This window comes from Triticum aestivum, chromosome 5B (assembly GCF_018294505.1).
Source record: "Triticum aestivum cultivar Chinese Spring chromosome 5B, IWGSC CS RefSeq v2.1, whole genome shotgun sequence".
NCBI lineage: Eukaryota > Viridiplantae > Streptophyta > Magnoliopsida > Poales > Poaceae > Triticum > Triticum aestivum.
In genome coordinates, this window is record NC_057807.1 from 589,751,258 (window position 1) to 589,775,286 (window position 24,029).

The window sequence follows — 24,029 nt, forward strand, 5'->3', positions numbered from 1 at the left end:
TCCTCTTTTCCACTAAGGCCCACTAATCCCCTGAGGGGTTCCGGTAACCTCCCGGTACTCTGAAAAATGTCTGAACCTTTCCGAAACCTTTCTGGTGTCCAAACATAACCTTCCAATATATCAATCTTTATGTCTCAACCACTTTGAGACTCCTTGTCACGTCCGTTATCTCATCCGGGACTCCGAACAAACTTCGGTCATCAAAAACACGGAACTCATAATACAAATCGTCATCGAACGTTAAGCGTGCGGACCCTACGGGTTCAAGAACTATGTAGACATGATCGAGATACATCTCTGATCAATAACCAATAGCGGGTCCTGGATGCTCATATTGGCTCCTACATATTTTACGAAAATTTTTTTATTGGTCAAACTGCATAACAACATACGCTGTTCCCTTTGTCATCGGTATGTTACTTGCCCGAGATTCGATCGTCGGTATCATCATACCTAGTTCAATCTCGTTACCGGCAAGTCTCTTTACTCGTTCTGTAATACTTCATCCCGCAACTAACTCATTAGTCACATTGCTTGCAAGGTTTATAGCGATGAGCATTACCGAGAGGGCCTAGAGATACCTCTCCGAAACACGGAGTGACAAATCCTAATCTCGATCTATGCCAACCCAACAAACACCATCGCAGACACCTGTAGATCATCTTTATAATCACCCAGTTACGTTGTGACGTTTGATAGCACATAAGGTATTCCTCCGGTATTCGGGTGTTGCATAATCTCATAGTCTGAGGAACATGTATAAGTCATGAAGAAAGTAGTAGCAATAAAACTGTAACAATAATAATGCTAAGCTAATGGATGGGTCTTGTCCATCACATCATTCTCCTAATGATCTGATCCCGTTCATCAAATGACAACACATGTCTACGGTTAGGAAACATAACCATCTTTGATTAACGAGCTAGTCAAGTAGAGGCATACTAGGGACACTATGTTTTGTCTATGTATTCACACATATACTAAGTTTTCAGTTAATACAATTCTATCATGAATAATAAACATTTATCATGAAATAAGGAAATATAAATAACAACTTTATTATTGCCTCTAGGGCATATTTCCTTGAACAAGATGCGGTGCGATGGGCATGGGAGGCTTTGGGTGACTACTTGGGGTGATTGGCCTATGCATCGCGATGTGTCGGCCGATGGCATGATCTTGTGGAATGGTGATCTAGGACTCTCGGCACCTTTGAAGTGCAAGTTCTTTGCCTAGCTTGCGTTCTGTCATAGATGTTGAACCTCAGATTGGTTCGCCGGGAGGGATCTTCCACATCAGGCGGTGTGCCCCCATTGCGATTAAATGCCTGACTTGTGTTTTCGCATGCACAATTTGGCACATCATCTTGCAAGCTTGGGGGAATGCAGAGTGGATGCCGACGAGCAACGATTTGTTGCTGTTGTGGTGCATGAAGTCGAGGTGTTTGCCTACATGTCTTCGAATGACTTCCATACCTCCTGATCTTAGTTTCTTGGCATTTGTGGAAGCACCAGAATGACGTTATATTCACTCGTCCATACCCTTCTGTAGGGTTATTTATCACTAGGGTACAAGAGGAAGGGAGGAGTTGGCAGTCAGTAGGTCTGTTCGGTGGAGTGGGAGATAGGCTTGAGAGCTTGTATAGGTGGGGAGTAAATGAGTAGTTGTTTTACCTTCGGGCTTGATGCCCACTTTGGAAAAACGTGGATGGGTCTCTTCACCCGCTCTTTTTTCAATATATGATACTCATGCATGTGCATATTTAAAAATAAATAAAAATAAAGCGCTCACTCAAAAATGCATACTCCTTACAATGTGGTTGTCGCATCTGAAATGGAGAGCATGATTGATGATGTGGTTACGGATTTGGCGTCGCCTCATTGGCTACCACAGTTGGGTTTCAGGAGGGGCTGGCCCGAAGTGATGTGTAGTACTCGTTGGCGTATGTACCTTGTGGGCTTGTGGTAGGGGACGATGGCATGTTCGCATTTTTTTTCAGGAAAATGCACCAAAATGGCATCTTATATCTGATAATTATCAAGAAAAATAATAGCCAGTGGTCATTGGTAAAATGTATCCAGCATAATCTTGCGGCAACGTTGATCTGAGACTCTCGGCACCCTTGAAGTGCAAGTTTTTTGCCTGGCTTGCGTTCCTAATAGATGTTGGACTTTAGATTGGTTGGCCAGGAGGGGCCTTCCACATCAGGTGGCGCGCCCCCTTTGTGATCAAATGCCCGAGTGCATTGGTCATATCCTACTGACTTGTGTTTTCGCACGCACAGTTTGGCACATCATCTTGCAAGCTTGGGGGTTGTCCATGTAATCACATGTTAGTTCTCATATACTCCCTCCTAAACTAATATAAGAGCATTTAGATAACTATTTTTAGTTATCTAAATGCTCTTATATTAATTTATAGAGGGAGTATTTTATAGCTTGTCGCGACTAACTACAATGGTAGGAACAAACAGACAAGAGAAGCATTTCCTCTCGCCACCAATAAAACAAGTAGCATGCTCGTGGGGCTATCCAGGACAGGCGTGCAGTGAGAGCTCCTATTTGCCACCCGCGAGCGGCAAATGGTGGAGCTTTCGCTGAAGGCAGAGCGAATGGGCCGGCCCATTATGAGGTAAACGAGCTCTAGACAAGTAAAAGAAATAACCGAAAAGTCATGTGCGAGCAAGAGCTCGCGACCTCCCTCTCGTGAACGAGTGCTACTAACTGATCGAACTGGTGAGTTATAGTGATAGATTGGAGGCGCGATAGTTTAAGTTTCGCATCCTTTTGAAAAAAATCAAAAAGATACACACTGAACATTTGTAATATCAGTTAAACATTTTCTTAATATATGTTGAACATTTTAAATAATACTCCCTCCGTTTCTAAATATTTGTCTTTTTAGAGATTTCAACAAGTGACTACATACGGGACAAAATGAGTGAATCTACACTCTAAAATAAGTCTACATACATCCGTATGTTGTGTCCATTTAAAATGCCTAGAAAGACAAATATTTCGAAATGAAGGGAGTACAAAAATAACTTTTTGTTAAGGAATAATTTTTTTAATATACGATGAACATTTTTGAAAAATTATGAATATATGTGTTGAACAATTTTCGGATACACGTTGAATATTTACTGAAAAATCATTGAACAGGAACGAGCGCACAGCGAAACAAGGGCCTGCCCATTTTAGTGGTAGGCTGTTTCGGGAACCTTCTACAAGCATGTGGGTTCTGCTTCTAGTTTTGGAACCTAGAAGGTTAAAACCTGTTTTGGGAACCTTCTACAAGCTTTCTGACACTTTTTTTTGCTTTCGTTGCTTCTTTTTCTGGATTTCTTTGCTTTCTTATTTTCAAGTTTAATTTTACTTTTCCAAAAAAATCATAAATTTCAAAAATGTCCGTGTTTCAGAATTTGTCCCTATTTTTCTATTAGAAGTGTACATTTTTTTATAAATATTCAGAAATCTCAATAGTTGCTCGAATTTTCAAAAGATGTTCCTGCTTACAATAAAATGCTCTTTTCTTTCTCTAATAATAAAGCAGTTATTGCTTCTGGTGGTACGTCACCTAAATTACCCCGAAAATTGACACAAATTACCCACTATGCCGCCCATTAAGTGCGGAGAAAACTATTCTTTTTTTCGCTGCACCGCACTATGGTTTATTAAACGGAAATGTTAATGCCCACACGTGTGGGCGTTTGCATCTCGCCCATACACGTGGATCCGCGTCCGTTCGTGAGCGCATGATTCTTGGCATGTTTTTAGTGTCATGTAGGACTGGCCTGGTGTGTGGGCGTTCACCCGGTCGCCCACACGGGCGTTTCACCACACGGGAGGGGCTGGTGTGTGGGCGTTCAGCAGTTCGCCCACACGCCACTTTCCACGCACGCACAAGGGCTAGTGTGTGGGCATTTGCCATCTCACCCACACGCCCGTCTCCTCTCCCATACCCAAGTTGCTAGTTGCCACATGTTTTGCAGGGTACACGGCAACTGCCTAGTGTGCATGTAAGCAGATGACAACTCTCTCTTTACCGAGTTGCCATGTGTTTTTGCATGGTACATGGCAACTGCCGTAACGTGCACGTAAGCAGATGTCAACTCTTCCTTTTTACATGGCAACTGCCCTAGCATGCTTGTGAGCACATGGCAACTCTCTCAACTGTCTAGTGTTAGTATGTGGCAACTCCTAAAATTTTGAAATCATGGCAACTACAGTAGACCAGACCATACATGGCAACTGCAGTTGAGCAACCATGGCAACTGCAGTTGTCCGACATGGCAACCGTAGTTCAGCGACATGGCAACTGCAGTTAAACGAACATGAACAAGGGTCTGGACCATGGCAACTGCGGGCGCGCGGTGACTGTCACGCGTGGCTTACGGGACCAAGAGGTACACGGCCTGACATACGGGGCGTGTGGACGTTATCTACTTCACCCACACGCACGCGTGTGAGAGGGATCAGGAGGGAAAAAAAGAGGTGCGTGGGCATTACTTGTTTTGCCCACACGTAGGTGTGTGGGCTGTTCTTCTTATACACCACACAAAATGTGTGGGCAGTCTTCCTAACACCCACACGTGTGGCACTTATCGGCGTCGGACAACGATAACGCCCACACATGTGGTGGGAGGCAAATCATCCCACATGCCTTATAACACACAGACTATGTCATGTCACCGCATGCATGCATGTTTTTTTCAGTTTTTAGAATGTTTTATCTCTTAAATGAAAAATCCGATTGAAGATCCATTTTCCCTATTAAATCCCTCACGACGAGATCTTCGAAACTAGATCTCATATCAATATATTTCGACGAAAATCTTTTTTGTTTAAAGGTTGCCATGTCTATTATACATGAATTGTCATGATGCTTACACTGAAGTTGCCATGATATATTTCCGCTATTTTCTTTTATATTTAAAAGTAAATTTTGACATATTATAAAACGAGAAATTAAGAAATTAGACTTGCCATGCATCATAAACTAAAATTGCCATGATGCGTGCACTTAAAATTGTCATGTTTCATAAAAAAATCATGGTCAAAGTACCGAAATTGCCATCATAAAAAAAACTAAAATTTCCATGATCTACAAACTAAAATTGCCACATGGCAACTTTAGTTTAACCACTATGGCAACTATAGTGTAAACATCATGATAACTTTTGGACAAAAAACAATTTCGTCGAAACATATCAACATGGGGTCTAGTTTTGAAGATCTCGTCGAGACGAATTTAATGGTGAAAACGGATTTTTAATTCGCTTTTTAATTAGAAGATAAAACATTTTTAAGCCGAAAACCAAAAAAATTCTGCTGATGTCATCTGTTCATACGTGGCAAAATGAGTGGTGATGAAGGCGTGTGGGCGATGTGCAAACGTCCACACGTGTGGGCGTTAGTTTTTCCGTTATTAAAAGCCAGCGACCCTGGTCGGAGCCTCACCCTTCCAACCAAGGAGGCCTAGGTTTGATTCTAGCTTGTCCCTTTTCCTTTTCTTTTTTAGTTTATTTTTCCTTTTCTTCCCTAATTTTCGTTCGTTAATTTCACCCATATGTTGTTCCTCCCGTCAGTTTCGTTCGTCAAAACCAAGCCAACCGAGCGAACAGGCCCGTTGATAGATGAGGTGACAAAGAAAATAAGGAAGGAATAGAACTATGGAAGGAATGGATTCTATGGGGGGCTACTAGACAGATCATGCATGCATCGTGCATAATCCAAGATGCATTGATGAACGGGAGGGCGAGAGGGACCCTCGAAACGAAGGAAAAAAAAAGAAATTTAGAGATATTTCGACTGATGCATCCAGCCACGCCGCTGGGAGGAATTAAATACAGAAGGAAAGGAATTTCTAACGAGAGAATATGATTAAATCTGGCTCCTAATAACAGTCTGGGAAATTAATGGGCGAGAGAGGAGGGACCTTCAAGAAACAGGAAGGGAATTAATGAGAGATTGGGAAAGATTTCGATCAGCAAGGAGACTAGGAGAGACCCCGCAAAAAAAAGGAGACTAGGAGAGAGAGCAAATTGTAAGAAAGTATGCTAAATAAGTGGGCATGTGAAAAAATTGCGGGCATATGACCCCATCAAGCGAAAAATCAAGCGTGTTTTTCTCTGAAAAAAACAAGCATGTTACAGTTTTGGGCATGACATTCTATCCACATTTTTTTAATCACCGGGGTCCCTGAATTCACCCATACCTTAATTGTTGGGAGCCTGGAATTTATGGGATTGACCCAACAAAACAGAAGGGATGAAGTAGATTTCAGAATTATCAAAAGTACTTTTTTTGCGGGAAAAACTTCCAATCTATTCATCTACAATCATTGTAGTACAACGAAAACTAGAAATAATAAAAATTACATCCAGATTCATAGACCACCTAGAGACGACTACAAGCACTCAAGCGAGCCGAAGGCGCGCCGCTGTCATCGCCCCTCCCTCACCATAGGTGTTACTGTTTTTCCGAAAATTCACCCGTCGTACATATAGGATTTTCATTGCTAGTACGGTTCATACAACTCAACGAGATTATTTGAAGTTTTAAACATTCTCCTGTGCTAGCACAATTCAGTCACAAGTGTGTCGTGTGATGGACGTGCTCATCGCCTTGAGATTGGCCCCTAAATTCAATCCTACCTTTAACTATCGAGATTTATGAGGTTGACCCAACAATCCAGGAGAGATGAAGTAGATTCCAGAATTATGAGAAAATAATTAAGCATTACTTACCACGGGTGTTAGTGTTTCTCCAAAAAATTGCCCATCCTACACATTGGATTTTCATCGCTAGCACGGTCCATACAACTCGACGAGATTATTTGAAGTTTTAAACATTCTCTTGTCGTAGCACAATTCAGTCACAAGTGTGTCGGGCGATGGGCGTGCTTATCGCCTTGAGAATGACCATGTTCGGTGACCACCGTGACCACGGTTTTTTTAGGGCAAACTCGCAAAGCTCTTATTCAACCGTGACACAGTTTACAGGGACAAAGAAAAGGTCTGCCGGGTGACCCAACCAAACATGACGGCCGGTCCCTGGCGATAATGTGTGCTTTGCTAGCTTGTGTGCCTCGACATTCGAGGTTCTGAACTTATGTAAAAAAAATACAAGAAATAAAAGCTCTAGATGACTCTTGGATCTCCAGCACAATCGCTCCATAAGATGAAGATGTTCCTTTTCTTACTGCTTCGACCGCATTCTTACAGTCCGATGCCACCGAGATTTTTTGGATGTATAGATCATCTGCTAAGGCCATAGCTTCTCTGATCGCCATCACCTATAGAGTCTCCGGATCTTCTATATTGTTGACCAAAACCGAAGAGGCTTCAAGAAAGTTATCTTGTTCATCACGCCATATAGTTGCTACAGCCCTATATGGGTTTTATGGGATGCCCTGTTGAAATATAAGAAAAGGACCCATGTGAGGAGGTCTTGATCCATGCGTATTGGTTGTGGCATATGATGTTTTTGTCTCCCATTGCAACGCACGGGCATATTTGCTAGTATAAAATAATGTTCAGAATTTCGAATTTTTTTGCATTTTTCTAAAAAAAACTCAATTTTAAACAACCTGCTTTTTTATATAAAAAACCTGTGGAATTTTTAAAAAGTTCTTGTTTTCAAAAAATGCTTATTTAAAAACAAATTAAAAAATACAATTTGAAATAATGTTCCATGATTTTCAAAATATGTTTGAAATTTCCAAAAAATATATTAATTTCGAAAAATGTTCACAATTTTTAAAAATGATTGTGATTTAAAAAAGTTCACGTTTTCCAAAAAATATTATTAAAAAAGTATTTACTTTTACTACAATAGTTTTTCCATAACTTTTCAAAAAATTGAACGAAGACAAAAGAACTGTTAAAAATAATTCTGTAATTAGGGGAAAATCTCCCCTTGCCCAAATCGTCGTTGCGGTTTGTCCCGCAACCGACGCCTCCCTTCGATCTCCTGGAACTGACGCCTGCTCGAGGGATCGTCGTGTCTCTTCGGGAGATATAAAAGGGGACATGTAACCATCGTTGAAAGGATTCGATCATTCTGATTCAAAACACGTTATCAGCACGTAGAACAACCAGCGAGAGCAAAAAGGCAACAGAGAAAGGAGAAGAGAGGAAGCACTCGCCGCCGGTGAGATGACAGGCCTCGTCTCCTTCTTCCTCCGTCTGATCCGCGAGGACGGTCGCCGCTACCGCCTCATTACCCTTCACCGCCATGGAGTTGGTGGCCACCGCCGTTTCCGTCGCCGGATGCAAGCCATCCGACGGTTCGGCCGGAGCGCCGCTGGACGTGCCGCCCTTGGCAGCCACCGCGCCGCTGGATGCGCCCGTCGCGGTGCTCACCAAGCCCCTGGACACGGTCCCCATGCTCCCGGACGCGCTCACTGCAGTGCTCCCCGCGCCCGTGGCCAAGCTTCCATGGGGTACGACCCTTGGCTGGTGGCCGGCCCGAGCGCCCCCATGATGCACGGGGCCGCTAACGCGCCTGCCCTGCCCACTGGGTCTCCGCCTCCACCACCTCCTCCGCCGGCCGCATGGATCCCGCCGTCAACGCCGACGCCTGATGCCGTGGCCGCTGGCCCGAGCCTCCGCCCGCCTGGCTACGCCCCTGTACCGATGCGCGCCGTCGTGAACGAGGAGGCGCTCGCCTTCCTCTCCGCGCCGACCGGTGCCTCTGGAGTCGTCCGCCTTGGAGTCGGCATGGAGGTCGCCGCCGCCGCTGCTGGCACGTCTCAACAGGAGACAGCCGCGGGCTCGAGCAGCCGCGCGGAGCAGCGCTTCGGCCGCCTCTTCAGGCGAGCCGTCGCAGCCCTCGACCGCCGCCCCGGACGTCGTCCAGGCTCATGGGCTCCGGCGAACCTCGGCTTCACCGCTACTCCACTGCGCCAGGCCTCCACCGTCGTCGTCTCCTCTTCAGATGAAGAGACCTCGTCGGTGTCGCGTCGCTGACACCTGAAGATGCGAGGGGAGGCGCCGGCGCTCGCCCCAATCACCGGCGACTGGTCTCCCTGCTCCTAGCGAGCGCAGGTGGGGGGGGGGATCGAGCGTGGTGTGCGGGTCGGGCCTTATCCGTAACCGCCCCACCTCTCGCCTTATGCGGTGTGGGTGGTTGCGGGCTGGCCTCGATCGGCGGTGGTCTTCAAGTTTTTTTTCTCTGTTTTTATTAGTCTAGTACTAATTATTGTATATGGTGCAGTTTTAGACTCTGTTTAGTACTGTTTAGTACCTAGTTTGACTGCTACTTACATACAAGTCCAGTTCTAGATTAAATCTGACTAGGACTTGTGTAATTATTAGTGTGTTTATATTATGTAATGGATTGATAATATAAATAAAGTACCGGATTTCATCTGGGAAGAATGACATGTTCCATGTGTTTACCACATCTCACTTTTATCGAACATGTCTTTGCGATTGAGATCTTCTCTCGCATATCAAACTTGCGAATTTTTGAATGTTTCTCCCTCATCTTATTTGGAATCACAAGGTAATGAGTTGTGATCTACTGCTCATTTGCAGACTATCCTCTCTTACTGTGAGGTCTATGTTTTGTCATTCTCGACAAACGATTACCTCCAACGTGTATTCCTTATATCTGAATTGTAGCATACACAAGGTAATGGCGATATAGCCTAATACTGTGAGATCTAAGTGATCTTCAAAGTGTTATGTTCACACAATTGAGGTTGAGAATTTTTCAAGTTTTACACTTGAGCATCAAATTTTTGCGTTCTTATTACAGAACCATGATGGTTTTAATTTACCACCCGTAAATTAATTATCTCTGGTTCATCATGTAGGCAAAAATGACTGCCAAAGAGTTTGAGGAGCTTGCCCTCAATGGCCACAATTACCCTACATGGGCTATGGACATCAAGATCAGTCTTGCGTCCCGTGGGATAGCGCGTGCAATACAACCCCCAGAGACTCCTCTCCCGGATGGGGCCACGCCGCTGACAGAACAGCAGAATTATGCTGCCTTATTCATCATAGGGCACCATATTCATCCAGATCTCAAGTCTGAGTATTTACAGGAGGAATCTCCTAGTACTCTGTTTCTGGCCCTCAAAACGAGGTATGAACAGCAGAAGGCAGTAGTCCTGCCAGAAGCACTTCATGATTGGACTCATCTTCGTCTTCAGGATTTCAAATCCATTGGTGAGTACAATCATGCTGTTCATAAGATATGTTCCAAACTGCGCTTTTGTGAGAAGGAACCTACTGAGGGGGAGAAGATAGAGAAAACTTTGTCTACTATGCTCCCTTCAGATAGGATCCTCCAACAGCAATACCGTGCTCGTAACTACACTGTCTATTCCGAGCTCATTCACATGTTACTTCAGGCTGAAAAGCATGATGAGCTACTCGCTAAGAATGGCTCTCAGCGCCCAGTTGGGGCACAACCTTTACCTGAAGTCCATCTGAATGTCGCAAATAGACAGAAGTTTAATGGTACCTTTCGGGGTAAACAAACCAATTTTGAGCATAAGCGAAAGCGTAATGGGAACAGGAGATCTAGATACCCAGGCAAGGGAAAAGGCACTTCAAAGCCCAGGTTTGATAAATCTAAGCTTTGCAACAAGTGTGGATGCCACACGCATTCTACTGAAAAGTGCACAATGCCCAAGCATCTGGTTATGCTGTACCAGCAATCACAGGGACGCAAAGCACCTCAAGGGAAAAGGTTTGAAGCCAACTTCAACCTTCATCCGGATAGCGCAAAAGGAGCTGGTGGTTCGCACGATGTTCCTCCTGGACCGAGCAACGCCGTGGTTCCTTATCTGCCTGAGGCTACTGCTGAAATGGAGAACACGTTGATTGAGTACACTACAAACAACGTGTTTGGCGACTTCGACTAGTCCCTCAATCTCCTTAGTGATCTACTTAATTATGTCCATTTGTGATGATTGTAATAAGAACATAAGTTTATTGTTGTCTTTATATTGTATTGTATCAGCACATTTGATATAATAAAGATTGTATTCTATATATTACTATGAGGTTTTCTTATTGAAAATTCTTTGTTTTATATAGTTTTCTACGGGGACAATCCGATGGAAGAGGAATTATGCCTTGTGGACAGTGGTGCCACAAACTCCATACTGAGGGAGATGAAATATTTCCAAACTCTGAAAAAGACAAATGGAGATATTCTAACTATCGCTGGACGCGATACTGTGATTGTTGGTACTGGACGTGCCATATTCACCCTCCCAAGTGGTACATATGTGACAATTGAGGATGCTTTACTGTATCCCGATTCTGCACGTACCCTGATCAGTTATCGAGATATCCGTAAAAATGGTTTTCATATTGAAACCCATGAAGACAACAAAGAGGAGTACCTACTCTTTACTAAAGATGACGGATATGGCAAAAAGGTACATGAGAAAATTCCTTCTCTATCGTCTGGTTTGTACTATACGTACATCAAACCCGTGGAACATGTTGCATACAAAGTAATTTTTCAGAATGTTAACGCATTCCAAACCTGGCATGATCGCCTAGGCCATCCTGGAATAGGGATGATGAGGAAAATTACTAGCAATTCCATTGGTCATAATTTGCTTGAGTCAAAATTTCCTCAATCTTCTGATTTTGTGTGCACATCTTGTGCCACGGGAAAGCTAATTTTGAGGCCCTCACACCTCAAAATACAAGCTGAACCACTTCAGTTCCTTGAACGTATTCAAGGAGACATTTGTGGTCCCATTCAGCCATTATCTGGACCTTTCCGGTATTTCATGGTTCTGATTGACGCATCTACACGATGGTCACATGTGTGTCTTCTATCCACACGAAACCATGCATTTGCCAAGATAATGAGGCAAGTCATTAAGTTGCAAGCCCATTATCCTGAAAGTCGAATTAAGTCAATTCGAATGGACAATGCTGCAGAATTCTCCTCACGTGCTTTCAATGATTATTGCATGGCTTTGGGGATTGAAGTTCAGCACTCTGTTCCATATGTCCATACACAAAATGGTTTGGCTGAAGCATTGATTAAGAGGATCAAACTCATTGCAAGACCTTTGTTGACGAATTGCAATTTGCCAACCTCTTGTTGGGGTCACGCTATTTTACACGCTGCTGACTTGATACAATTGAGGCCAACTGCATATCACAGTTCTTCCCCTCTGGAATTGGTACGTGGAAATCCTCCAAGCATTTCCCATCTGCGTAAGTTCGGATGTGCTGCATACATCCCGATCTCACCACCACAGCGGACATCTATGGGCCCACACAGGAAGTTGGGGATCTATGTGGGGTACAAATCGCCGTCGATTATCAAGTACCTGGAACCCCTGACTGGGGATCTGTTCACAGCCCGTCACGCTGATTGCATATTTAATGAGGAACATTTTCCGGCATTAAGGGGAGATTTCAAGTACCAGAAAGAATGCCCGGAAATTGATTGGAATGCTCATTCCATTTCATCCTCTGATCCACGTACCCAAGAGACCGAACTTCAAGTTCGGAAGATCATTAATTTGCAACATCTTGCAAATAATCTGCCAGATTCGTTTACTGATTTGAAAGGTGTTACAAAATCCTTAAACCCGGCCAGAAACGCACCAGAAAGAGTGGAGGTACCAACAAAAACCACTCAACTCCCTATTCCTAAAAAGAGGGGGAGTAGTACGGTCTCTGAACTGGAGCATGCTTCTAGCAAGCAGCAAAGAAAATCGAGGAGAAAAACCTCGGAGTCAGTAAATGCAGGTCAACTCAACATTGACAAACACCTGATGGGTAGTATACACCCAGTGGAAGGGCAACCTCCACAACCCAGTTCCAGTGTGCACAAACTGACTGGGACATCGGAACACCCAGACTCGATCGTATTGGGAAATCACGAAGAGTCATTAGGGGTGCAGGAAATTTCCATCAACTATGTTGATTCTGGAGAATTATTTGACCGTAAGACTACGACTGTCGACATATATTTTGCTGACAAGATTGCAGATACCCTTCTCACTGATCATGATCCAAGGTCTATCGTTGAGTGCCAAAAGCGCTCCGACTGGCCTAAATGGAAGGATGCAATCCAAGCAGAAATTGCCTCGCTTAACAAAAGAAAGGTATTCACTGAAGCAATACCTACACCTCCCAGTGTTTTCCCTGTGGGATTCAAATGGGTTTTTCTCCGGAAACGGAATGAGAACAATGAGGTGGTGAGATATAAAGCAAGGCTCGTAGCACAAGGTTTCACGCAGAAACCCGGCATTGATTTCACTGAAACATATTCTCCAGTAATGAGTGCAACCACTTTCCGATATCTTATATCCTTGGCAGTGCAAAATCGTCTATCTATGCAGTTGATGGACGTCGTGACCGCATACCTTTATGGGTCACTAGATTCGGACATATATATGAAGGTTCCTGATGGAATCCCTGTCCCGAATAAAAATGCAAAACGCAACATGTATTGTGTAAAGCTGAATAAGTCATTATATGGCTTAAGGCAGTCGGGACGGATGTGGTACAACCGACTCAGTGAGTTCCTTCTTCGGAAAGGTTACTCCAATAGTGCTGATTGCCCATGTGTTTTCATCAAGAAGTCCTCTACAGGATTTTGCATCATTTCTGTGTATGTTGATGATCTCAACATCATCGGCAGCACACCAGACATTGATGAAGCGCACAATCACCTAAAGAGGGAATTTGAGATGAAGGATTTGGGTAAAACCAAATTTTGCTTAGGTATTCAACTTGAGCATCTTCCTTCAGGAATCATGGTACACCAATCTGCCTATATCCAGAAAATATTGGAGAAATTCAATATGGACAAATCCTATCCATCTAAAACTCCCATGGTGGTTCGATCTCTAGACGTAGAGAAAGATCCGTTCAGACCAAGGGATGATGGAGAAGAGGTGTTGAGACCTGAAGTTCCATACCTTAGTGCTGTTGGAGCGCTTATGTATCTTGCAAATTGCACAAGACCTGATATTGCATTTGCAGTGAATCTACTTGCTAGACATAGCGCAGTTCCCACCAAACGTCATTGGTCTGGAGTGAAGAATATCTTTCGATATCTCCAAGGCACAAAGGATCTTGGCCTATTTTTCCAGTTCCAGAACAATCAGGACTCTGATGTATTTGGGTATGCAGATGCCGGCTATTTGTCTGATCCCCATAACGCCAGATCTCAGACCGGCTTTGTGTTCCTACATGGTGGTACTGCTATATCATGGAAGTCTTCGAAACAGACTCTGGTGGCAACATCTACCAATCATTCTGAAATAATTTCATTATTTGAAGCAACATGCGAATGTGTATGGCTTCGCAGAATGATAAACCACATACAACAGTCATGTGGAATGGGTTCGATAAAATCACCTACCATTATCTATGAAGATAATGCAGCTTGTGTTGCGCAGATGCAAAGAGTAATATCACCAAGCATATTTCTCCTAAATGGTTCTTTCCCCATAATCTTCAGAAAAGCGGGGAAATAAGCATTCTGCAAGTCAAATCATGCGACAACCTTGCTGATTTATTTACCAAGTCTCTACCAAATTCTACATTCCAGAAATGTGTTCATGGAATTGGTATGCGAAGACTTAGGGACTTGCAGGTGTCAGGGGGAGTCTCTTCTTGAGATATCCTCATTTTAATGACATCATATTATGCTATCTTTCTTTGTGAGTATATTTTTCAGGACCTCATCAAAGACTTTATGAAGAACTTTTGAAGGAGAATCTTTTGAGATGATAGAGCTTCCCGGACAATCGTGAAGATGATCTACATGGTCAAGCGTAGATTAGGGGGAGTGTTAAAAATAATTCTGTAATTAGGGAAAAATCTCCCCTTGCCCAAACCGTCGTTGCGGTTTGTCCCGCAACCGACGCCTCCCTTCGATCTCCTGGAACCGACGCCTCCTCGAGGGATCGTCGTGTCCCTTCGAGAGATATAAAAGGGGACATGTAACCATCGTTGAAAGGATTCGATCATTCTGATTCAAAACAAGAACTATAGTACGGAACCTGCTTCCACGGCTCTACTGAAGAACAGAGCATCGCATCGAAATACAGTATGTGTATAGGAACGGCTCAGGGCAAGTCAAATTGAACTGGCGGCCGCCGGGTGACAGAAGTAGCAACCGACTGTAATAAACAAGGGCCACAGGAAATCAGGATCGGATCTTCTTACTAGCGCAGCGTGTTGGACAGTAGAGCCGCTGGAAATCAAAAATCGACCTAAAAGATCAAGGTTTCAGTTCGGTACCAATACTAGGATTCTAGGACACTGGCGGTGAATATGCGAGTAGCTTTTCGTTCCATTTCAGCGTGCGGGGGCTTCTTATGATAATTGGAAGTATACAACCGAAGAGTTCTCAAATAAGACTTCAAGCCCTGTAGATTTTCGTTCCGCAACAAAAATCGCAGTAAAATCAGCCACAACACATAGCAGAAATTTCAAACAAAAAAGGACCACTGCATGGTATAAACCTTTCTTGTCAAATGTAGGAGTGTCCACATGGTCCTTACTCCCACAACACAAACCATATAACTCAGTTTTGAGTTCCTGGCAGATTCAGATCAAAAGCTACCGAGAAAAAATAGCAAACAGATTCAGATCAGAAAACTCGGTTTGAGTCTCCTGACAGGTTCAGAACGGCCGAAGATTTCTAAATTATGGAAGAAAACCAGTGCCTCAAAACTTCTTTCTTCTAAAAAATGGAGTGCTTCAAAACTAATTTTCTAATGGAGTGCTTCAAGGTATGTCTACTGTATGTATGCTCCTTCTAATCTCTACCTGCTCAGGCTCACCAAGCGTGCACCCCCATCCCCTCTAGATGACATACCGGACTGCGTGCGAGCCCTTCCATCATGGAACCGTGAACCGCCACCACCATAGCCTCCACGGGATCCCTGGCCACTCCTGTCGTTCTGGAACCTGTCGTTTTGGTAGCCACCACCACGACCAGAGACTCCGGTTCGGCCAGCATAGCCTGACCTACCACCGCCTCGCCGCCCTTGTGATGATACAAAGTTCTCCTGCCACTTGCCCAAACCATACGAGTCTTGACCATCACCACCCCTGCGCCTGGGCGGTGCACCCTCGAGGGCGCCACCAGTCCTAGCCTCATACGCCCTCTCATTGCTCTCCACAAGGACAGAGAGCCTATCCGCCATCTGGAAGAGTAGTCCCTGCAGCCTAGTTTGATCCACGTTCTGGAAAATGATGCAATTCGTTGGTTGGTCCCAGCTTGCATGAAGCTCCTCATGCATCATCATCTTGCTAACAATGCTGTGAGCCTGTTTCTCACTGAGATCAAACATTGTAGTGAGCTGGTCAAGGCTCAGGGACTCGTAGCAAGATGAGTATGAAAACAGATAGGTTCTGAGAGCCTCTTCCTTGATCTTAAGCTTCACCATTTCAAGAATATGCTCCTTGTTCCTCAAAAGCTTCCAGGTATCGAGTGAACTGATGACACTGAAAGCCTTCTCGTAGTCACCCTTACTGAGGGCTCTTGTGGCAGCCAATACATGGTCCCTCACAGTCTCCGGAGGACCAACAAAAGTCTGCCTCTCACTAATTTCAAGAAGCCTGCGGAATGTTTTGCTCATAGGCCTCCGCTTATCGAAAGCACTGGTAGCCATGTTGGGGACCTCAATTAGCATAGCACAAACCAAGTGTGTGGCTTCCAAAAGTTCAAGATTTATATGCATATGGCAAGGCATCATCCTTCTCCTCTCAAGTCTTTCCTGCAAGAGTAAGAGTAACGATAGTGTGAGAAGTGATGATCACTAGCGCAAAAGTAACTACATAGTGTTCCAAAAATATTTGTACATAGTATATCTTCTGAGCACAGCTTTATATATTAAATCCTGTAGCTAAACCCAAGAATTGGAGCAGATATATCAGTTATGGAAATACTTAGAATAAGAGTTGATAATCTTTTCAATATGGATGAAACATCAGAGTTATTTGAAAATTCAAAAAGAACGAGTAGCAAGTAATGAAATAACAAATAAATGCACGAATAGAAAGTCTATCAAGGAATTCTGTAAACAAACTTGTTCTAGTACAGAAATAACTCAATGGTGGCACTTTTCCAACTATGAATGTTTTATGCAGGACTAGGTGACAACATACTGACCAGTGTGGGGCTACCCAAATAAGGGACAAAGAAAGTGTGTGTTCTGGGGGTAGGAAGTTCACCTGTTCAGGAGTTTTGTCATGGTATCGGCTCTGCTGTACCCCTTGCGCAAGCAACTCTTTCACTCTCCCAAATGAATATAGCTCAGACAGGCAACCATGAGCTTCAGCAATATAACCAGCCCTGAAAGCACATAACCCCAGTTGGGCCATGACCCTGTTGTATAAAATCTGTGATGATATGTCCATAAGTTGAACCCCATCTTGTAAACGACTCATTAAGATCAAATCACGAGCCACTGAAAATTCATCAGAGATTGCATAGTGATATATCTGACACAGCATTGCTCGGGCTTTGGTCCTTTCATCTCCATACTTGTAAATCAGAGACATCAGATCATCCATCAAAGCTCTGTTGCTTGGTGGGAAAGTAGGCTTCCTAGGCACAACCTCTGGAATCACAACAAATGGTGGCGGTCCCCTATTGTCATCAGCTTCTTGATGCTCCTCACCAGCCTCAGTATCTCCATCATCCATGCTAAGTTCGGTCTGCTCAGCCAGTTTCCTCATTGCATCATACACTTCTTGAGGTTTGTAGTAGACTAGTTCAACACGACGCAATGCAACCTTTGCAGCAGCCTTAAAGTTCTGAACCCGTTCTTGGTAATCTTGGACATTCTGTGCAACCACCAAAAACAAGGGTTCGTCTCTAAGCCTCTGAACATAATCTTTTGTATATGGATCGCTGCACTGTAAGCTCTTGAAAAATTCAGAGTCAATTCTCTCCAGAAACACAACGAGGTCACCTGTAACATGGATCGTTCCATCGTAGTCAGCACCCTTCTGAGTTTCCTTCTCATCAGGTTCCACTGAGGTGTCTACAACAATATTAGGATATTGTTGCAGTATATCAAGCACAAGAAGCATATTATCAACACACTTCTTCCACACGTTGATCGGCATATGACCAAGTAAGCTAGGATTGACATCAAACTGAGCAGAAATCACATGAAAAAGAATTTCAAGCTTCTGGGCAGGGGTTTTTGCCACACGAGTCAAAAATGTTAGCTGCTCCACACGCTCAATTCTCCCAGTGCCCTTCTTACCCCTCGACGCCACAATCTCCTTAAGCTTTTTATCAACAATATCCCATGTAATCTCACTGGGGTCTTTCAAGAACTGTTTGTCCATAATCTTATCTTTCTTGCTCAACTTCTTTTCCCAGGCTCCACCCAGATCAGTCTTATTGTCATCGCTACTGTCACCTGGGTCTGGTTCAGGATCCACAATATCTACGTCACTACCATCATCACCACTATCATCATCCGAAACCTTGTCATCTGCAATGTCATCTTCAAAACTCTCTGGGTTATCTCTGCACTTCTGGATCAGGTCTTCATACTGCTTATTGTTCTTCTTAAGTTTTTGTTTCACTGCAACGAGTGCCCTGGCGTTGCTGCTGCTCATCTTCTTCTTGGCTTCCTTGTTTGCAAGAGCCTGGGCAAGGAAGTCCTCCAGTAATACAAGAGTTGTGATGTACCTATTTGGAATTTTGGTAGATTCGTTGACACGAACAACCTTCTCAAGCTGCTTATTGAGCTTGTCGTAACTCTCTTGCAAGCTAAGCCAGTCATTGATCTTCATTGCATTGCGCATCTGGTCGGAAGTAGCTTTCATCTCGTCATTGCGCTTGTCCTTCAGCGAGCGAATCACACGATGGCTCTCAGTATCAGAGTCATCACTGTCATCTGAATTCAAATAGCGGTTCTTGGACCCATCACGACCCCCATCACCAGCTTCTGATTTTTCACTATCGCTCCCTTGTTCTGACTCGATATCGTCCACCTCCTCCTCGGAGTCACTGTCTCCCTGATATATTGGGTACAACAGAACAAAGATAAAAGGTATTACTGCATTTGACGAGGACGAATTTTATACATAGTAGTTACTGTAAGGATGCACCAAAGAATTGGAGTCAGTGACTAAGTACCTGTCCCCAAAAACGAGACGCCATGGCTGTTGTCTGTTTGTTTTCCTTCAGCTAGATTCAAAGCTCTGCAAAAGTAATACAGGTAGAGAAAGAATTATAACCAGAACAAACTACATAAGAAAGCACACGGTTTAATTCAACCACGGGCTGGCAGAACGAATAACTTATATCCTCAGAACACACAGTTTTTTGACAATAACGGAATAGCAGAACCATGCTTACGGACTGATTCAGATGGATCAATCAACCTCGAGACAAACAATAGCTCATCAGAAGCAGTTAAACAAGACAACTAAGTTCGCGTCTATGAGCATAGACCTATAAACTGATAAACTATACGGTTTAACCTAAACATAAACCAACTGGATTGAGGAATCGCGAGGGGCCGCGACCAAACACGATACGTCGGCTAAGCGTAGTCTGCGATATCCCACGGAGTCGGGGTGGCGCCCGTCCTCTCGTCGGCGGCTAGGGCTGGGACACGGCGGCGGGCTGGCGGGCGACGAGGCGGCGGCGTCGAGGGCGCTGGCCGCCGGGATGCAATGCTAACTCGGAGAGAGATTCGATCAGGTCGATTTTACCTTGCCTTGAGTCGCGACGGCGGAGCGGAGCGGGCTCGGATCCAGCGGAAAAGGGAGGCGTTCAGCGGCGGAAGGCGTGGAGGGGGGGCGACGGCGGAAGGCGTGCAGGGCGGAGGCGCGGAAGGACTGTAGAGGTGGCGAGGGTTAGGGTTTGGTTTCGGAAGCGTTTCTTTATGAGGGTTTTTTTTTTCTGAAGAGATGGTCGCGCTGGACTCTTGGTGGGCTGGGTCGGCGTATTGCTTGGAGTAAACTGGGCTTGTGGGCTGGGCGGCTGTTCTCCTTCCAAATTTTCTACCCAGCAACTGCTAAAAAAAGCAGCATACGAGCTAGCGCACCCGCTATAAAAGGAGCTTTTTTTTGACCGGCGATGACAAACAAAAGATGAAATTGCACTTTTTATAATATGCCTAGGGAGTAAATTAGTGGCACTGGTATTATCCTTAAACAAGAAAGAACATGAAATAAAAACGAATAAAAACAAAATAATTAAGCTCTTTAAGGAATAATGGATTATTGACATTGGTATTGTCCTTTAGGAAGAAATACAAATTAATTAAAAATAATAATGATAAATTTGCACATAAATTCTGTTTTTATAATATGCAAGAATAAGGATATAATTGCGAAACATTACAAAAAAGAATTTTCCTAAGAAGAAATGAACTAGTGGCATTGGTTTACCCTTAAATAAGAAAGAGAATGAATTGAAAATTAAAATTAAACCATAATAATGGAGTTCTATAAGGAAGAATGAATTAGAGACATTGGTATTACCCTTTTAAGAAAATGAAATTTAAAAAAACTTGCACACAACTTTGCACTGAGATTGATTAAACTTACACACAACTTTGCACCGAGTTTGATTTTTTTAATATGCATAGTAGTGTAACTTTCACACTCTAGTGTAGTTTACTCACATACTATACAGTACTTTTGTGTATACATTTCCACTCATCCAACATGTCAAAAATGCACTTGTATAAAAATTAAAAATTGACTAAAAATAAAAAGAAAAGTAAAGGCAAGAAACGCGTACAAACAAAAGAACGAGCAATGTGTAACATGCTTCAAGTACAATAGGAAAATCAACTTACGCCAAATGGGGCAATCCAAAAATTCAGCCTAAGGAAAAAGTCGACTTTCCTCAAACAAGGGCAAGTCAAAAACCAGCCTAAGAAGCCATGAAACAACAGAAAAAAAATAGCATGAATCTTGACAAAAAATTTAGGCAACTTACATATAGTTGAAGTTCCACGCAAAAAAAAAAAACATATAGCTGAAGTGCTTTGTTGCTCGTGTTAATCAGGGTGATCTATTCTTGGACTAAATCATTGATCTTGCCCAAATATAGGAAAAAAAATTCTATTCCACCTAGTTTGTCTAATTCACATCTAGATATTTTTTAAGAATGTCACATCTAAGCTCCCACAAATATACTATAATGCAGCAACAAGAAACAAAACAAACTAGGACAAAAATAATATACCACAAACAGAGTGAACATCAGTTTAGATGTGACATAACTATGTCACGTCTAGATGTGTCTTAGACAAACCCATATATAAAAGGATGTACATTCCCCTCAAAATAAAACGAAATAAAAGGATGTACATAAACGGTTATAAATATCAACTTAACTAGCACGTGTATAAGTATGATATCCATGTAATAGTGTGGCTAAGCTTATACATGTACGCTAGGAGGATCTCAGGGAAACTATACCGAAGTAGGAGGACTACACAAAGAACAGGGTTATTAGTTCTACCAATACTACTCGTGACACCCGATCAACATCTGCAGAGCACAACTCACGAGTCCTTCAAAATTATTTATGTCATCTCCCTCCGGAGAGCCCACTGATTGTGCCCATGGTCATCATCGTGTTCGTGGCCGACGACGGATCCGACGCCGCCGACAAGACGAAGGAGTCAAACCCTTGGCTCTGCATCAGGGCCAGCATACTGAAGCTCATCTGCGTGGGCGTCAGCTCGGGGATCGGCATGTCACCTTCCAGGTACTGCATCACCTGCCGCATGCTAGGCCTCGCGCCGGGCATGGGGTGCGAGCACATCAACCCCAGCTTCAGCGCAAGGACCACCTCGCCGGCGTCGTATTGGCCGTCGAGCCTCGCGTCGACCACCTCGAGGAGCGCCTCCTTCTGCCAGTGCTCGAGCACCCAGTCCACCAGCATGAGCCGGCTGTCGCTCATGGCCTGCTCCACGGGCCTCCGGCCGCAGGCCACCTCGAGGATGAAGGCGCCGAAGGCGAACACGTCGGTGAGAGGGGACGCCTTCCCCGTCCGCGCCAGCTCCGGGGCCAGGTACCCCATGGTGCCCACCACGTGCGTCGTCTGCGGGTCGGCGCCGTGGTCGTACAGCCGCGCCAGGCCGAAGTCGCCCAGCCGCCCGTTCATGTCGGCATCGAGGAGCACGTTGCTGGCCTTGATGTCCCGGTGGATGATCACCTGCTCGAAGTCCTCGTGGATGTACAGCAGCCCCGACGCGACGCCCTTGATGATCCGGAACCTCTGCGCCCAGTCCAGCGCCGGCTTCTCCTTGCTGCCGCCGTAGAGGTACTTGTCGAGGCTGCCGTTGGACATGTAGTCGTAGACCAGGAGGAGCTCCCCCTTCCGGCGGCAGTAGCCGAGCAGCTGCACCAGGTTGCGGTGCCGGAGCCGGCCGATGGTGACCACCTCCGCCACGAACTCCTTGATGCCCTGCCTCGACTCGTGCGACACCTTCTTCACCGCCACCTCCAGCTTCGACTTTGGGAGCACCCCCTTGTACACCCTCCCGAAGCCGCCGAACCCCAGCAGCGTCTTGTTCTTGAACCCTTCCGTGGCGCGGAACAGGTCCTTGTACGTGAACCTGTGCGGCCCGAACTCCACCTCCCAGTCCTCCCGTACTTCCGCGTACCTGGACCGCCGCCGGACGAGCAGGACCACGACGGTCACCACGCCGAGGACGAACGCCGCGGTGGCGATCGGCAGGACGATGTCCAGCACCTTAGACCGCGGCTTGGCGCCCACGAACGGCAGCTTCGGCAGGCTGCCGATGTCGATGGGAGGTGCGGGGCCGTCCATGGCGAAGCTCCAGCCGAGAATGTAGTGGCGCGACCTGACCGTGCCCGTTGACGACGAGAAGCCGGCGTACGCCGGCTCCACGAGCACCTCCGAGAGGTTGTACTTGGCTGACACCAGGGGCGTCGAAGGCTTGGCGCCATTCTTCAGGGGCGCCAGGAACACGCTGATCTGCGCGGACCCGCTGTCGTAGTCCACCCAGACCTGCATAGCCTTGCCGCTGATGAGCAGCAGGTCGTGGAACGCGCCGGTCTTGTCGTCGTAGTAGCCGGCGGGGTGTGCGGCGATGGATTGCAGGCTGTTGACGTCGATGCCGACGTGGTTGTCGTCGGGGTCCTGGAACTCCTTGCTCTGGATGGTGTCCAGCTCGACGCCGAAGATGTGGTTGGTGGCGTTGCCGTTGTTGGCGCTGTTGAGGAGGCCCAGGTACTGGCTCGGCAGCGCGGCCGAGAAGTTGTCCTTGCCGACGAAGAAGACGATGCCGTGGCCGCTGAGGTCGGAGTACGGGGGAATGATGCCGAACACGAAGGACGCCGAGAAGGAGCGCACGCCGTCGCCCGGCGACCTCCGCAGGCGCAGCGGCGTCCGGTGAACCGCGTGGCTCGAGAGCTGGGCCGTGCCGTTGGTCAGCTCCAGGAGCCCGCTCGGCTGGACGACGGCCGTGCCGTCCAGGGCCAGGGTGGCGTTCGCGCCGGCGAAGCCGGAGTAGACGAACTGCTCGCCATCGCCGTCGCACTGGACGGCGGCGCCGAAACACACGAGGAGGAGAGCCGCGAGAAGGGGGCGCCGCAGATTCTCCATGCCGGCCACGGCACGGCACCAGCAAAGAGAGGACTACGGTGCGGTGCGCTCAGCCAGTGCAGCCGGCGCAGTGACGAGTCGCCGTATATGATTTGCAGCTGCCGGGTCCGTGTCCGGCCACTATTCTGCGCGCTTGACTTCGCTGCCGGAGTCTTCCCCGAGCTCGTGGAGCAGCTCCGGCGAATCACGCTCGTGATGCGCCAAATCAATTGGTCAAGCACGTGCCATATATCAATCTTCTTCCCGGTTGGTCTGGGTACGAAGTTTCCAAGCCTCGTGCATACACAGTTACACACTCGCTCGCGATTCGCGAGGCGCTGACTGAGACGGACATTTGCAGAGAAATGGCGTAGAAATGCAGGCTTGATCGATCGGTAGATCGGGACTGCTCTGTCATTAAAGGTCCGCAAGTAGGTTTCGTGGGGCCGGTAATATGTGTGGTTTCGGCGT

The 24,029-nt window shown here is 45.7% G+C and overlaps 2 protein-coding genes across 4 annotated transcripts; both read right to left on the bottom strand.

Annotated features, from left to right (window-relative positions):
• Positions 1-15,310: 15,310 nt before the first annotated feature.
• On the bottom strand, positions 15,311-19,898 carry LOC123113455 (eukaryotic translation initiation factor 3 subunit C). Of its 3 annotated transcripts, XM_044534686.1 has the most exons (5): positions 19,700-19,898; positions 19,119-19,183; positions 17,192-18,997; positions 15,796-16,734; positions 15,311-15,550 (listed from the first exon to the last, which is right to left on the bottom strand). In XM_044534686.1, exons 2-5 carry the CDS (start codon positions 19,140-19,142, stop codon positions 15,326-15,328), a joined length of 2,994 nt encoding a protein of 997 aa, XP_044390621.1. In that variant the 5' UTR covers positions 19,143-19,183; positions 19,700-19,898; the 3' UTR covers positions 15,311-15,325. The 3 variants fall into 3 exon arrangements, with proteins under 3 accessions (XP_044390621.1, XP_044390619.1, XP_044390620.1); XM_044534684.1 differs by having other exon boundaries at positions 15,438-16,734; XM_044534685.1 differs by having other exon boundaries at positions 15,438-16,734; positions 19,705-19,868.
• Positions 19,899-21,130: 1,232 nt separating this feature from the next.
• LOC123113456 (L-type lectin-domain containing receptor kinase SIT2-like) lies at positions 21,131-23,759 on the bottom strand. The gene has a single exon (XM_044534687.1). It carries the CDS (start codon positions 23,577-23,579, stop codon positions 21,534-21,536), a length of 2,046 nt encoding a protein of 681 aa, XP_044390622.1. The 5' UTR covers positions 23,580-23,759; the 3' UTR covers positions 21,131-21,533.
• Positions 23,760-24,029: the final 270 nt, after the last annotated feature.

Bases quoted from the DNA above. Each gene is read 5' to 3' on its own strand.
- LOC123113455 (XM_044534686.1), bottom strand. From the start codon at position 19,142: ATGGCGTCTCGTTTTTGGGGACAG. The intron at 18,998-19,118 runs GTACTTAGTCAC...CCAATATATCAG, and splicing joins CGTCTCGTTTTTGGGGACAG to GGAGACAGTGACTCCGAGGA. The intron at 15,551-15,795 runs GTGAGCCTGAGC...TGAATCTGCCAG, and splicing joins GGGATGGGGGTGCACGCTTG to GAACTCAAAACTGAGTTATA.
- LOC123113456 (XM_044534687.1), bottom strand. From the start codon at position 23,579: ATGGAGAATCTGCGGCGCCCCCTTCTCGCGGCTCTCCTCCTCGTGTGT.